Genomic DNA, 16,363 nt, shown 5'->3' with positions numbered 1-16,363 from the left:
GAAAATTAACTAAATTTACAGATTCAGTGCCCCAGTCCCCGGTCACATGTCACTGCTCAACCGCCACATGTGGTGGGGTCAGAGCACCGGGCAACGTAGACAGAGCACGCTCCCAGCCCTGCTGCAAGGTCTCTCGGAAAGCTCTGGTCTAAACCTCTTGAGAGAGAGTTGATGATGATGGAACTGCTTTGTCTCACAGCCTGACGTGTGAGAGAGAAAGGGAGAGAAAATAAAGGCGTGTGTTTCCCCATTTTATTTCTTCTTCTATAACTTAAACGTGTAACCACCACGCTCCTTCACCCAAATCCTTCAGGTTCATGTTTATAAACTGGTCACAATCATTCCCAATATTTGAAGAGGTCAGAGGTCTGTGTAGCTTTTCAGAAGGTAACTATCCTGAGGTTTCAACTCTTCTTTTATTCTCAGCTGTCTCATCAGCCCTGAGGAAGGATGGGAGCCTTAAGCGATGCTCTTTCGTCCGCTGAGAGCAGACAGCAGCCGCTCCCGCCCTGCTGACCCCCCAGCCCCACAGAGGTGCCAAAGCAGCGGTGATGGGACAGAAAAGGCAGCTGTGCAAACACTCGCTCCTACTGCCACAAGGTGGATGGGGAAAATGCCAAAAAGAAGAGCCTGGAAAAACAGCAAAGGAACAATTATCCCCTGGAGAGAACATGAAATTAGACCCTACAGTGACCCCACAAGGGAAACGGAAAATAAACGAACGGGTCAGAGACCAGCACCGGGTTTTTGGGTGACGATCACAAAGGAAAAACAAGGTTTGGGCACCGCGATCCCCTCCCGGGATGTCAGCCTTAAACCCCCGGGGTGGCGTGTGCTGTGATTCAATTACACCCTCTTAAAGAGAGAGATCTGAGTACCCCAGAACAAACCGACACCCCGACGACTCCAGGCTCACGTCAAAGTTGCAATAACAATCCCCACCCGTGGCTGGGAGCCCGCACCGCCGGGAGCAGGGTGAAACACGAGGACGGATGCTGAAGGATGATTCCGGAGGAGACCATCTTTTCTGTGATAAAAGCGCCAAGAAGAGGAATGGCTTTGGTAAATTTCATTCATGGGAAAGAGAGAGCTGAACGATGGGCCCTCCACTGAACTTTCTGCAGGGACACCTTCTGTGATAAAGAGGACATTCTGGTTCAAACTCATTAGAACTAGCGAGAACTAGAACGGCACAAACTCTTGCTACTTGCCAGCCACCACGGGGTGAGAGGGCAAGGCCCCCACAGCTATCTCCCTGAAACACGGAACGGAGCAAACACTTTCTCAAAAAGCGGGTGACGGCCGTCCTCCGCCTACAGAGTGCAGCCGGGACACCGCACCCGGCACCCACGTCCCTCGGAGGCCCCAGCCCTTTGGGAAAACCTTCCCAGCCCCCCACGGTGACTTCCTGTGGAGAGGGCACGCTCGCCGGCCAGGCTCCTGGGTGGAAGGACAGAGTATCTCTTGGGAAGGTGCCTGGCCCTCAGGATGCTGGATGAGGCCAGAGAGGCAGCCGGCCGGGGAAAGGGGCGGGGAGCGCGGGGGGGCAGGCCGGAGCCAAGCCATCCGCCCGGGGATGGGGGTGCGAGGAGCTGAGGGCGGCAGGGATGGGACAGGGAGAGGGTCACCAGCTGGGGCTGCACTCTAGACTCTAGAACGCGGGTTCCTGAGTGGGGGGAGGCCTGTCTCTGGCCACCTGAGGACGCGTTCTTGGCGGTCTGCAGGAACCTTTAAATTTCATGTTCTCACGTCAGTGAAAATCCTTTTACAAGCACCACCCTGACTGTCTGGCTGAGCAACCCGGAACCCAGCAGGGACCTGAGATTTCAGATGACGTTCGTGTCTAGATTTACATTCCAACGGTCGAAGGTCACCATGGCTGGCTGCACAGAGGCAGGCTTAACCGTGGTTTGAACAAAGCAGCAGGAGATGGGAGCCACCACTGTGTTCAGCATCCCAGGATGCGACCAGGCTGAGGCCGTCCCTGGAAAGGCCATGCTCCTCAGGACAGGAGCGCCAGGACACAGGATGTGGTGATGGCTTCCCGGCTCAGCCCCCGTCAGCAGTGGACTAAGCGCCTGTTTAGTTAATATTTTAATAATGCCACAGATCTCACTTTATGGTCGAGAGAAGCAGACAAGTCAGCAGGGCCGTCGAGGGGCCGAGGCGTGGTGGATATGAAGGATGAGTATTCCATGCGGGCAAAGCCTCAAAGCTGTTAACACCATCTTAGACAGCAAAGTTATGTGAACGGGCATCCCGGACGCTGGGATTTTTCAAGTCCAAATGCCAAAATAGATTAAATGCGAGACTGAATCTGAAGCCACGTCTTTCTGCTGCTCAACCCGACAAGGCTGAATGGGTGATTCTGTCTCAGGAAAAGACCCTCACCCGTCACATCCAAGTGCCATTAATTTGCATCCTATTGGTTTTGGAATTGGAGGTCGTTAACATTTTGGTGTTATGGTCATTTAGAAGTTGTAAGAACTAATGCAAACTCCTTATGGGATATTTGTACACATTTAAAATGATATTAGGGCTGTTAGGAACGACATGGCAGTTGCCAACATGGGCACTGGAGCCACCGAGACCTGGGGTCCAGTCCTGGCTCCTCCATCTCTGGGTTTGTGGTCCTGGGCCAGTTACCTCCCCTACACCTCAGGCCCCCATTTGTAAAGTGGGGGTAACAGTGGTGCCCAAATCATAGGGTTAAGGGGTGGAGTAACTGAACTATTGATACTGCTTTCAGCACAGCATCAAGGCACACTGTAAAGTCCAGTCAATGCTAGCTCCTCCTGAAAGGTCCCACTCGCCCGGGGATTAGAGGTCTCAGTTTCCTTATCTGTAAAATGGGGGTCTTAGTAGGATCTACCTTATATAGTTAGTATGAAATTTAAAAAATATGTGTGTGAGACAGATCTTGAAAACAGCTGCCACTGTTCCATTTCCTTGTGTCTTTCTCAGCGATGAAGGGAGTGTTCTGGGTGTGTGACGGGTACTGGGGTCCAACAGAAGAGCCGAGGGCCCCTCATGTGATTTGTCCAGGAGAACCTTTCCTTTAGTTTATTATCTCCTCCTGCCCCTGAAGTGGTTCGGAGTTTAAAAATGCAGCCTGTGGGGCTCTGGATGGATGTCGCAGGAGAGGTAGTTTATTAAGCCAGCTGCTGGAGAAACGGTTATGAAGTGGATTCTTACCCCCGCCTGTCCCCACCACAGTGACTCTCCTCCGTGACCCCCAGCGAGTAGCCAGCCCCAGTGCAACGTTCCCCTCCAGCTAAGTGCTCCGAGTTTGCTGTGAGCTCAGGGAAGCCCTCGGATGAGGCCCTTTGGAAGAGGAAAGGCTCGATGATCCCAGCACAGGACTCCTGCTTTCAGCAGAGCGGTGGCCGTGACGCGCACAGAAGCACGCGCACGAACACACACGCCCACGCACACTTCTCTGGATCTTCGTGGTTTACCGACGGCGATTACGTTCATCCTCTCAACTCCCCGCACCACCCTTCACGGTGAGAAACGGATTTGGGGTCTTTAAGCACCTCGCCCAAGATCACACTGGGTGAGCGGCGGGGCTTGGCTCCCATCCAACACCAAACCCTCCCCAGCATCTTCACAGCTGCTGATGTGTGACACAGACATGCGTGCCTGTGGACGAGAAGGAGGGTGGGCGCACAGCGAGCGTGCAGACCCCGCTTTCGGCGTGAGCGACATGACATCCCTTGGGAGACAAAACTGCATCTCTAGTTCACCCGCAGTTCTGAATTCCCAGCTACTGAGCCAAAAGAATGCGCTGCTTCAGGTGACTTCAAGAAGAGACTCATTACTGACTTGCCTTCTAAACTCAGTTTTTTCTACCCAGTTATAATCAACACTTATTTGTTATTTTCTTGCACAGCAATGTGGATGCACTTAAGCCACTGACTTGTACGCTTAAGAATGGTTGCGATGGTAAATTTTATGTTACATACATTTTACCAAAAAAGTTTCTTTCTAAAATACTTGACATGAGGACAAGACGTATCCCTCTGGGGAAGACAGAAATTAAAACCTATGCTTGAAATGATTTAGATTACATTAATCACTAAATGGAAATTGCTTTTGCCCCAGTTACCTCTGACCTACTGGGCAACCACGGCTCCATCCCAGGGCTGTTTCTCAATCCTCGTCTTGCATCACTGGACACGCTCATCGGCCTCTCCTTAGCGCCCTGGTTATCAGAGGCTATTCTGACTTTCCACTGACCACTCACGCTACTCCTTCTCACCTCCCTCACTGCTTCCTCTTCCTCCACCCACTTATTTCTCATGTTACACAGGCTCTGGGCAAACTCAGCTATGCCGGGGCCTCTAACTGCTGCCTTGATGCTGAGGACATGCGGACCTTGCTCCTGAACTTCTGAACAGCCGATCACCTGCTAAATCAATCACCCAGATGCCCCTAAGGCAACCCCAACTCGTCATATCTGAAACTGAAGCTGTCATCTTCCCCCGGCAAACCTGCCAGAGGAGGGGAGGGGCCCGTGGCTTCGAAATCTACAGGATTAGGAATCTGAAAGCCTGGGCTGCATTCCTCACCCCACCATTTGGAGGAAAACCTGTCCAGGTGCCCAAGCTGGTCACCAGGTCCTCTGCGCTCCCTTCTCCAATCACCTAAGCTCAGGTCCCACCTCCCCAAAGTCTCTCCCCTTGCCCGTGGCCACACTCTTCCAGGTTCTCCTTCCTCACCCAGATGCTGCAACCACCTGCAGCTTTCAGCTTGGACTGCTTCCTTGATCTGCTCTCCACTGCCCCAACCTGAGCAGTCCCCCCAAAACGTGCATCTAAATTGGTACCTTTCTGCTTGAGACCCTGCAGTAGCCTGGCACTGTCCCAAGGTCACGGAGGACAGTTCTTTTGTGCATTGTCCCAGCCTCCTTCCCAGGCTTCACTATTCATGATTCAGCCTCTGGGCTACACCCAGCCCCTAATAACCCACATTAGCCAGGATGCTCTAGGCTCTAGCTGGTCCCTAATCACTCATATTACCCAGAATGCACTAGGCTCCAGCTGGTCCCTAACCATTCACATTACCCAGGATGCCCTAGGCTCCACCCGGCCCCTAATCACTCACATTTGCCAGGATGCACTAGACTCCAGCTGGTCCCTGATCACCCACAGTACCCAGAATGCACTAGGCTCCAGCTGGTCCCTGATCACCCACAGTACCCAGAATGCACTAGGCTCCAGCTCGTCCCTGATCAACCACAGTACCCAGAATGCTCTAGGCTCCTCTGGCCTCTGAGTATCCACTGCAAATAGCTAACACCTACTGTCCCTGACCCTACCAAATTCACAGCTCGGGCTTGCTTTCCGACACTCTCAGTGCAGCCGGGGCCTGGCCCTGCATCTCCCTCACTAAACTCTGAGTCCTGGTGGGCAGGAAGGTGTGTCTACCTTTGCGCGCTCAGCCCCTGACTTAGGTACCCGGTAAGGGCTCAAGTTAATCACGGTCCCCTGGCACCCAGTAAGCCCTCGAATGCTTGCTGAATGCACTGAGTGAAGGAAAAAGCAGTCCGGTTTTCACGAGAGCCTCCAAAAACAGAACCGAGACCCTCTGAAGCCCAACTGCTCTGGCGTGACACAGAGCCACACGGTCGCTGACAGCAAGCCTTCAGGACTCAGAGTCACGGGAGTTACGTTTCTCCCTATTCTCTCAGCCAAGGCTATGGGTTTTTTTGCCAACGGGAGTCTTGGCAAACCAGTCATGATTTCATCACCCACTAGGTCCGTTTGGATGTTTTTAAAGAAGCCTGGTCTTTTTCACTTGCTTTCCAGGTGACGTTCATTTCCTCTCTCTTTTGTTTCAAGAGCAAAAAACAAAACGAAGTGCGTCCAACGTCGCTCTCCTACTTCTCCTCAACCCCCTCTTCCAGTCAGCACAGCTTCCAGCACTGTGTCCCTTCCTGTCTTTCCAGACGAGAAAAGAAAATCCTGCGGCATCTAACGGGATTCCTGGAACAGACCTGTGAGTCCACCTGGTTCTGGGGGCAGGGGCGGGCAGCTGGTGGAGCGGCTGGTGGAGCTGCGGCCTGGAAGGCAGGGCCGAGAACCACAGGGAAGCGGTCAACCACTAGTCCTGCCCCCACTCACCTCCCACGCCACCTCTGATCTCAGCCCCTCAGCACCGCAGCCTCCAGAGAGCAACGACTCAGGCTGCCGGCGCGGGCTGGAGAAGGACACCATTCGGGGCCAAGCATCCCCGGTTTCCTGTCCTTCCCGGCCCCTGCTGAGGGCTATGAAACCCTCAGCACCGGGGGAGGCTCCTGGTTGAGCTTAGAATGAAAAGCCATGGAAAGCTTAAGCAAGAAAGCACAGGGGCAGTGGTGGTTTCCACTTGGTTTTGTCGTTGTCTTATCTTGACAGCGGTGGTCAATGTTAACACCTAGAATCCATTTCTTTTTGTTTTCTACCCATTTTCTCCACAAATGGTTCCACGGCACACACTTTGAAACCCGTGCCCTGACTTGAGAGAGAGGCAGACAGAAGCTTAGAGATAAAGCAGCCTGTTGGCACAGGGTCGGTCCACCGTGGAGCTCACACTACACCTGGATCTCCTGATTTCCACGTCTCTCTCCTTCCCCTTTTAGTGTGTGAGGAGCTGGTTTCTAACGAAGCCCTCACGCATCACCAGAACCCCAGTCTGGGAAACACCCAGGCCTCAGGGATGGACATAGCTTGAATAACATCCTCCACTGTAGGGGAAAAGGCATCCAAACCCTCTAATCTTAGAACGCCAGATATCTAAATATTTTCTACTTTTTCCACTGATTTTGAGACAGGACTCTCTTCACCAAATTCAAAACACCCAAAAGAATATGCACTTGACGCCCACTTACACGCACCTCTGTCCCAACTTCCAGCAGAAGACTGGGCGTCCGGGCCTCAGGGATGCCACGAGTCCCGTACCCTTCCTCTGCCCTCATATTTCCACCTTTGACGTGCAGGTGATACAATGTATCTTCACATGCCCTAGAGCCACACAGACATTTGCTCTTTCTTCAGAGAAAAGTCTCCATATAAATCCAAGTTGCGGCTAATATGTGAGAAGGGGGAGAGAGGTTTCATCGTTTTTATTTGAAGAACTGGCACTGCTTTTAGAAATACTAGTCCTCGGCGGCGTTTCCTGGTTCCCTTCTGGACAACCCGCCTCTCCAGTCTCAGACCAGCCGCAGGGCCCCAGCTGCTGCCACCTCAACCCCTCGGGAGGATGGGCCTAAGCAGCCGGGAACCCCTGCCCTCTCACGGCATCCCGAGAGTGCTGGGGTTCCTGCGAGGTGTGACGGGGAAGGCAGGTGAGGGGACAAAGGCCTTGTTACCTTTCCCTTATACATCTGCTCCCTTCCCTGTCACAGTCTGTCTGTGGGTTAGTGTTTCCCATGAAGAAAAAGACAGATGGGGAAACCTAAGTCCGTTCTGATTTCCCAACCATGCGGTTTTGAACGCGGATCAAACCAAAACTCTTCTGTTTAAAAATAAATGTTCGCCAAAGGCTTTGGGTAAACTCTGACTCACTTCCTTGGTGGACAAAGCCCTGTAGGTAGAGCTGGTCCCACCAGAACGGGGCTGTGGCTCCCAGGGTGGCCGCAGGGAAGGCCCAGGCATCTGAAGATGGGGCAGGTGGGGGAAGAAAGAGGTGACCGATGACGATGGCCAAGCACACGTTCACAAGAAACTGTCCCTTCACCCCAAAGCAGTGCAAATATTTGCTCATCAGCCAGCTGGGGTCACTTATACTGAAACTGTCCCCTCACCCCAAAGCAGTGCAAATATTTGCTCACCAGCCAGCTGGGGTCACGTATACGGAAACTGTCCCCTCACCCCAACACAGTGGCAATATTTGCTATCAGCCAGCTGGGGTCACTTACACTGAAACTGTCCCCTCACCCAAACACAGTGTCAATATTTGCTCGCCAGCCAGCTGGGGTCACTTATACTTGACCACACAGCTCAATGACTCAGTCCCTGGTGCCACAGTTCAGTGGACTGTCTTCTTAACGTACAGCACAGCTCTGATGCTCAAAAACCCTGTCGACTGAAATACGCCCCAAGGAATATTAGTTCAGAAGAACATCAAATTATAGAAATACAGGCAATCACGAGGAAGAAAGTCACCCAGCACGACGGAAATTACTCAGCCTGAGTCCAGATCCATCATCTATCTCACGAGCTAGTGAGAAGCAGAACATCACCCCACGCAGAGCAAACTCAAGGTTCTTCAGAGATTATTTACCAGTTAAGATGTGGCTCCTCATTTTGCAAAGTAATCCGTAACTTAGTCACCTGGGAGATTTCTGGTCACTCCTTATGTGTAAACTTCGCCCAATTATGGATGCTGTATGGGTTTGAGGAGGGTTATTATAATGAGAACATGAAGCTTTTAATTTTTCAAGGAAACTGTTCAAACAAAACAAAACAATTGTTTTGTTTTTTGGCCTAAGTGTTGCTAGGCCAAAAAACAAAAACAAAAAAGTAACGTTCATTCACCCACCGTCAGTATGGTATGGTCTCTGCTGGCAGAGAGCAGGGCTCATTACTTGCGCTCAGGGTCGGGGGAGGTTGCTAAAATTGGGGAGGGGAAGACAGAGATCAAATGAGGAGAGAAACTCAAAAAAGTATGCTAAAAACATTCCTCTCCCCCAGGAGTTATTACATCTGATATCAAGTCAACTCAAAAAGCTATAACCTCTCGGGGCTTCTTTTAAACAAGGACACATCTTTACAAAAGCTGCATCACCCTGTCTGTGAGGTCACGAATCCTTGTTGGAAAAAGAATTCACATCACAACAAATCACATCTGCCCGTATTGAAAAGCGTCTATTTCTTTAGTCTCTGACAAGACTTTTTCATAAACGAATAAGGAAATGTGATGCTCGCTTCTTTTCTTTGTCTGTGGTTCCCTGCTGCTGGCCCAGCTAAGTCAAGACTTTCTACCTTTTTTTTTTTTTTTTTCGGGTCCAGAGCTCAAGGGCTACAATGAAGCCACCAGGGTGGCCCAAGTGTGTTTAATTATTTCAGTGTCTTGTGAGGCCTCAGAGGCGGCAGGAAGCTCGTCTGTAGCTGCCACTAACCATTCAGCATAGCTCGCTGTCTCTGGTTCCTGCCAACATGCTTACAGGTACAGACTCCTGGGAAGATGCCAACAGTCTCTAGTTTATGTCCTAGTCCTAATTACACAACCACATCTCCCTTTGGTGAGCCGAAGGAAACTAAAGTTTCAAGGAGAGAGTCTTTAACTGGAATGCACCTTAGACAAATTCCAAAACAGGAAAAACCTTAAGCAGCCTTGCACGTAACAGCACAAAAACTTTCACACGTCAGCAGCATGTCTCAAAATGAAGAGTCCACCTTCGTGGCAAGCTCCGCAAGAAACGAAATTGGCAAAAATCATGACTCTCCCTTCTTACGATGCCAAGAACCTGCAAGGCTGAAAAAAGGACGATATCCAGGTCTCTTCTGAGAAAATGCAGACCTTTCCAGCAGACGCATTAAGTAAGCTAAAAACCTGCCAGTTGAAGGGGGAGAAAACGTCAGGACCGTAAAAAACGTACCTTCCAAATAATCAACTTCCCCAATGTAAAAACTCTTCTCTAGAGTCAAGAAATACTTCGACTCTGTGACCAGGGTTATGAAGAATTTCCTTTAAGCAAGGCGAATTCCCAAGCATTCACTGAGCATATGTACTACTTGTGTATGAAACGCTAGCAAGCACACTGATTAGGACATTCAGAGTCACCTGCCCTACAGACTCAGAGCTGGTCTCCTAAATTCTCGTCACCAGCCCGTCTTCTCCCAAGACTGCCAGAGAGAGGGGCTACCCCAGCCCGGCACGCAGCACACCACCCCAACGCTGTCTGCCCGTTACAACTTTATTTCCTTTTTTGAGTCTCCCTTCCCAAACTTAGCTTTCCTGATTCATGCTGTTTAAATATTACCTCAATGAACTCCAAGTAATCATTTATATCGTTTTGCTTTATTTTAATTTTGCTGTATCAGATATAGTATTAACTCGGACAACGGGCCGCTGGTGGATATCTGGAAATTTTCATTGCAGCGGTATCTGTCATGACGTTTGACTCATAATCCCAATCTAAGAAAACATAGCTATTTATTTACGCCTTGCTTCGTTTCTGAGAAAACGTAAGACTGTGCGCAGAAATCCATATAATAAAATAATACTTAAATTATGGAGATAGGAATATGGGACAAAGGAGAAACGAAAGCAGAAAATTTCAAATAAAACTAGGAGAGGGGCCAGCATTTAAAGCTCAGCTTGTCAAGCCCACACACACGCTAGATCAGATTCTAAGCTTTCCAAGCTTCCCAGCGTCACTGGAAAGAGAGAGCATCACGTATCAGTGGCTAAAATACGACGGCCCACTGGTCAAATCTGGCCACCATCTGCCTCTGTAAACAAAGTCCTACTGGAACACGGCCACACCTAATCATTTACATATTATTTATGGCTGCTCTCAGGATACGATGGCAGATCTGAGTAGCTGCAACAGAATAAAATATTTACTACCTGTCGCTTTACAGAAAAAAGTTTGCAGATGCCTGGGTTACACGATCTGTGCCGGTGAGAGAACAGCAACGCCGTCTCCCGGGACGAGCATATGCTCTTCGTACGGTCCTGAAGTATGAAGAGAACTTCCTACTATAAAGAGCTCACTGTGCAATCCCATGAAAAGACAGCCTTAGCTTCATCTCTCACAGTACCTACAGCAACAGATTTCACAGGGACAATGGTGATTCTGCGTGAGGCTGAAATGATGCCATTGGAGGGAAATTCTCTCCAGGTCAGGCTGAGTTCAGGGGAGTCTGCAGAGACGGCCAGTGCCGGCCACCCCCTGCCCTCCTTCCTTATCACAGGCCGGCACGGCTAACAGGTCAGGCTCCTCTCCCGCTGGGCCCCAAGGGTCCTCCCAGGTCCTCTGAGGTCTCTGTCAGCAGTTGGCATGCAAGATAAAACCGATATGTCAGCTTTGCTTTAAGGCTCTTTTCTGTGAACGTTCTCTCCACTGAATGTGGTTAAGTACCGGGGTGGTGAGATGGAGGTTATTTCTCTGCTAAGTTCCTGAAGCGTGGCTGTTCCATTCTGCCAGTGTGCAGAGCCGTCCCCGGGAACAGCGTCCTCGAGGAAGCAAAGGACGGATGTCCTCCTGTGGGAACCAGAGCCCCGCGGGGCTGGCGGCCTGGAGAGCAGACACCCACGCGCCTGAACAAACGTGGGACCAGAGGGCGTGAGCGCAGGGCCCGCAGCCTCCTCCAGAATGAGTGCAAGAGCCGCTCCTCTGCACAGACGGACGGGTGGGCAGGGATGGAGAACGGCCCAGGCACCTTGAATGGAAGCGCTCAAGCCCACCCCCCCCACCCCCACGCCCATGATGTTTGTTCAAAGAAACAAACCCTCCGAATAGCCATCACCTCGACCCACTGCCCTGGAACACGGACATTCCTTAAGAACCCCCAAGAGCAAGGGTTCCAAAATAAATGCAAATAACCTGGAAATGGTGATTTCTAAGAAACCACAATTCAATTCAGTGTCGGAAGGAGATGACAAAACTGTCGACAGTACTTTAGGAGAACACCTCTGTAGCCCTTTTATTCTCTGTGGTTATAAAGCTACATTATAATCGACTATAGTTCTGTTCTCTATAATAAGGGAACAAAATCCAGGCCATCTAAAAGTGTCATTTAAAGGGATCATAGACTAAACTAAGAGAGCCATACTTTAAGATAATCAGAGCTATCCTTATTGACCCCACTGGAAACTGCTACCTAGTCTATCCTGCCTATGTTGTCAAAGGGAAAGAAAAAGAAAACATGTCATAAATCATCTCACATTAGTCCTAACAGTTCTTTCCACACTGTGATTAAAAAGTATAAAACTAGAAAATAAGTAAATGCCTAAAACCTCCTTCTTCTTGTGGGGTTGTGGCCCTGTGCTAGAAACCACCAACTACAAAGAAGGGAGACAACCATCCTTGACAGGAGAGTTAAAAGGGTCACAGACACGATGGAAATTTTCTTCACCCTAAAGAGACTGCCGTTTGCTCTCCCAGCACCAGTGCTTAGGGTTCAAGCCCAGACCACTTAAGCCACGTGGGGAGGTGGGAAGCCTGGACCTGGCACAGTCTTAAAGAAAAAAAGATAAGAAAAACTCTTGAGGAGTCCATCGGAACACACTGGAGCAGGCACTTGCTATGCTCTTCCGGAACCGAGTGCAGGGACGCCCGGATACATCCAGGATTGGCAGTGCACGGAACGTGAGCACAGAACATCCCGGGGGAAAGCAGAAGCCCGTCCACGCCCACTGCGGGCCGATCCCCACTTCTCCGGGCCACAATGCAGCCCCCCACGCCCACCGACGGGCCCTGAGCCTGAGCTCGGGCTGAAGGGAGGGTTAGAGACACAACGTGGAAACGAGTGCTTTCACAGCAGATGAGGCCTGTGGTCCGCACCTCCAGAAGCTGCTGCCTCCACAGCCCGCCCCCGGCCTCCCTGAATCGCAGCGCGCAGACACCCTTCCCGAACCCTGCACGCAGCGGCCACACGTCCCCTCGCTTCTTCAAGACCCGCCGTGAAGGCTCCTACTTACGTAGCGCGTACAGGGTGAGAATCACTCCAGCCAGGCAGAATCCTTCAAAGAACCTGAGCGTGCTGAACATGGTCACGTTCACAGACAGCGCCACGGTCAGTCCAAAGACGAGGATGAAGATGACGGAGAAGAGCAGCACGGGCCGCCGGCCGGACCTGCACGCGGACAGGGACACGGTTAGCCGCCACCGCCGGGTGGGGCCGCCGGCCGGACGCCACGGCATCCCTGGGACTGCCGTGCTCGCTGGGTGCTGGATGAGCACCGTACTGAGTCTGTATCCCTCCTGGACCCACCTGGGGAGGCCCAGGGGTAGAAGGCCCCCGGGGGATATGCACGCACCCGCTTGACTTGTAGATTAGGGAACACAGGTCAACAGCACCGCACAACAGACCAGAGAGACGGAAACCAAGTCCTGTTGGCGGGTCTGTTCCCGAGTGCATGGGGGATAATTCAACACAATCAATGATACCTTCCCCAAACACCAACCTTGACAAGCCCAACATTCAATGTCTTGAGAAGCTGCTGACCTTTGGAACTGGCTCCAGGGTCAAACACAGACCCCAGGCAAGCGGCTTCAAGCCGTTTCTCTGGGCTGTTAACTAGTCTGGCCCGACCTCACCCGGGGCCTGGTGGAGCCCAGGGCCCAGCCGGCTGCCGACTGGTTTCAACTGTATGATGAGAAGGAAACTGAAGGGACCACAGGCTAAACTAAGGTAGCCTGACCTGTACACAACGGGTGTGGACCTGAAAGTGAAGCCCCCAGGGGCCCATCCTCTGCACCTCGGGAAACAGCAGCGCACACCCTGGGCTGGCGGGCCACAGCGCCAGCCGGTGAGAGCTCGGTGACCACTAGGGGGCGATGTGCTTCTAGGCGTGGCCCAGGGTGGGGGCGCTGGGTAGCGGTGGCCCACTGGGATGGGGAGGCCCTCATTCTCCATCCCTCCCAAGCTAACCTGCCATGTGTCCCAAGTAAAGCAGAACCCTCCACCACACAGATGAATGTGACACAGCCAGAGCGAACTGGAAGGAAGGCTCACAGAGCAACTGGACTCCATTCGCCAAGGGAACGAAGTCCACGCCTGGTACCCCAAACACCTAGACTTAGGACAAGGCACCTACCTAAGAGCAAAGTGCCCAGAAAGGGCAAATGGAGAGAAATGGAGAGTAGATTCGTGGTTGTCTAGGGCTGGGGTGAGAATGGCGGTGACCACAAACGGGCAGGAGATGGCAATGTTGTAGACTCGGCATGTGGTGTGACTGCATAACCCTGTAAATATACTAAAACTCACTGAATTGGGTACTTAAAATGGGGGAGCTTTATGGTATGTAAATTATCTCTCAATAAAGCTGCTTTTTAAAAAAGCAATACTCAGTAGTGCACGGCCTTGCCCTGTGCAGGAGATGGATGGAATTTCTAGAAACTCTGGGGGCGGGAACTACAGGACACCATTTCATTCAGAATTCCTTAGGCTTCTGAGCAGCCCCGTCAGTCGCTTTGGTTTAGAGAAAGGAGGGCAAGGCTGTGAGCTCAATGCAACGTAAGTCAACCTTCTTATCGAGCTTTCAGCCATGACCTCCCTTGACTTGCGCTGGGGTCACTAAGCCCTCATCAGCAAAGACTCTATAGGTAGTTTGGTCCAAACCCAACCCCTTTACAGAAATAAATCTAAGCATGGCTTAGCTGGTCTCCTAAAATGAAGGAAAACAAAGTCTAACTTACCCAGTTTTGTTTGCCTCGACTTCCCTTCTCTGTAACACGGGGATAACCGTCCTGCATCGCAGTGTGTTGGGACCGCTAACAGGGATGACGGACAGGGCACCCAGCAGCTCGTGGGTCCCCTTCCCGCGTCCTGCGTCCCTGTCGCCCACCAGACATGGTCTGCCCTGTCCTGACACTTTAGGAAAGATCCTGGCTTTTTTTTTTTTAACTTGTAGAAATGATTCTAAATCTTTCCCTCCCAAATGGTTGTTAAAATCATTAAGTGAAAATCAGTATTAGGAACTGTGGGGCCAACATGGACCTTAGGGTCAGAGCCCCGCGGCCCAAATCCAGGCTCCCTGAGGAAGGATGGAATCTTGAGGAAGACGAGGCTCCGTCAAACGAGCCTTGTGCTTTCTTCAGGAAGGGCCGTCGGGTATAGACACGTGCAAGTGATTTAGAAAGCACTGGAGTTCACGTGCGCACCGGCTGCCCCAGAGCTGGGGCCCTCCCCCACCGGCTGACTGGTAAAATCGCACCCCCAAATCTGTGATGCGCAGAATGACGGCCTCGGGGGGGCCCCGGTCCTAATCCTCAGACCCTGTGACTGTGTCACCTCTCAAGGCAAAAGGGGCTGTATAGACGTGACGAAGGTCAAGGGCCTGAGGTGAGGTGACTGTCCAGGTGGGTCCAATCTAAGGACCCACAGAGCCTGTCCTGGCTGCAGGGAACCAGAGAGATGACCTTGTGAGAAGGACCTGACCAGCCATCTCGGGCTCGGAAACTAGAAGTGGGCCAGGAGCCAAGGAACGCGAGAAGGTGGAGAAAGCAAGGCAGTGAATTCTCTCCTAGCACCTCCAGGGGGTCCTGCAGCCCTGCGGGCACCCTGGGTTCAGCCTGGCGCGAACTACAGGACCGCGAGTCAGCTCAGCCAAGCCACCAAGAGCCTGGTAACCGTGACAGCGGCCCCAGAGAAATACGACAGGGTCTCAACAGGACACAGATGTCCCACTCAAATGGAGGACTCGGAGGAGATTTTAACGGAGGGATTATTTACAAAGCGGGGGGCAAGCTGGGAGAGAAGGCTGGGGCTGCCGACAGCAGGGAGTGGGGAGCAAGGACAGTCCGGAGCTCAGAGACGGGGCGCAGGCAGGGGGGCCCCGAACGATGGCAACTCTACAGAGACCAAGCAGGGGAGGGAAATGCCGCCACCTTGCTGTCCCCTCCCTCACATCTCCAGCCTGTGCTCCCCGGCCTCTGCCCCGCTGGCCAGGCTCAGCTGGGAGCCAGAGGACAAGGGGGCCTGCGGTGCAGCCCATAAAAGCAGCCTCCCGGGGCCGGCTGGACGAGACATGCAGGATGTCCAGCCAAAGACCCAGGGAAGGGGGGGGAACGAGGTCATCGGGCAAGAGCCACTGACCGGGCCGGTCCCCCTCTTCCATGTGAACTAACACGCGACCGTACATACTGTCCGGTCCCAGATAGAATGTGTGTGGAAAACAGTCACTTTTTAAAGTTTTCTTAGACGTTGACTGCAGTCTTAGCTTAACCTAGGACTTGATCAACTTCCCTACTCAGCCGTGAAACGGTGCCAAGGGCTGTGAAATCTGGGCTTCCCTCTACATGTGTTTATCTCCTTTGAAGCAAGGCTCTAGCAGGGAGTAAAATGCCAAAAATAAATCAGGCAAGGGTGGAAAACACCAAACTTTCAAACTGGAACTGAGGCCCACTCAACACGTGCAGAAAGCCCCAGCACAAGCTGCCCGCCCTGACTCCCCGGTGCCCCTTGCCCACCCACGGCGACCCTGGCGAAGCGGCCACGGCACCAGACTGGCTGCTCGCCAAGGGAGACCCCAGACTGTCCTGTCTTCTGTCCCCAGGCCTGGTGTGTGGTCAGGGAGGCCAAACGGCGTGGATGGGCAAGAAGGAAGAAACCACAAAACCCCGTCTAAACAATTTAAACCATCACAGATCTGTTGGTCGAGGTCCATATTTACTTCCCCTATTAAATCTCTCAGGAGTCGGGACACT

The 16,363-nt window shown here is 52.1% G+C and overlaps 1 protein-coding gene across 1 annotated transcript in view; it reads right to left on the bottom strand.

Moving 5' to 3' along the window:
* SLC22A23 (solute carrier family 22 member 23) overlaps positions 1 to 16,363 on the bottom strand; it is a 138,942-nt gene that overhangs the window by 86,745 nt on the left and 35,834 nt on the right. Inside the window, exon 4 of the mRNA XM_024738738.1 lies at positions 12,634 to 12,788. Coding sequence (XP_024594506.1) covers positions 12,634 to 12,788 — 155 coding nt within the window. The remainder of the gene's footprint in view (positions 1 to 12,633; positions 12,789 to 16,363) is intronic.

The sequence above is a fragment of the Neophocaena asiaeorientalis genome, unplaced genomic scaffold (genome assembly GCF_003031525.2).
Source record: "Neophocaena asiaeorientalis asiaeorientalis breed wild unplaced genomic scaffold, Neophocaena_asiaeorientalis_V1.1 scaffold307, whole genome shotgun sequence".
NCBI classification, from domain to species: Eukaryota; Metazoa; Chordata; class Mammalia; order Artiodactyla; family Phocoenidae; genus Neophocaena; species Neophocaena asiaeorientalis.
The sequence above is the reverse complement of the archived record's forward strand: the minus strand, read 5'-3'. Positions and strand labels throughout refer to the sequence as shown.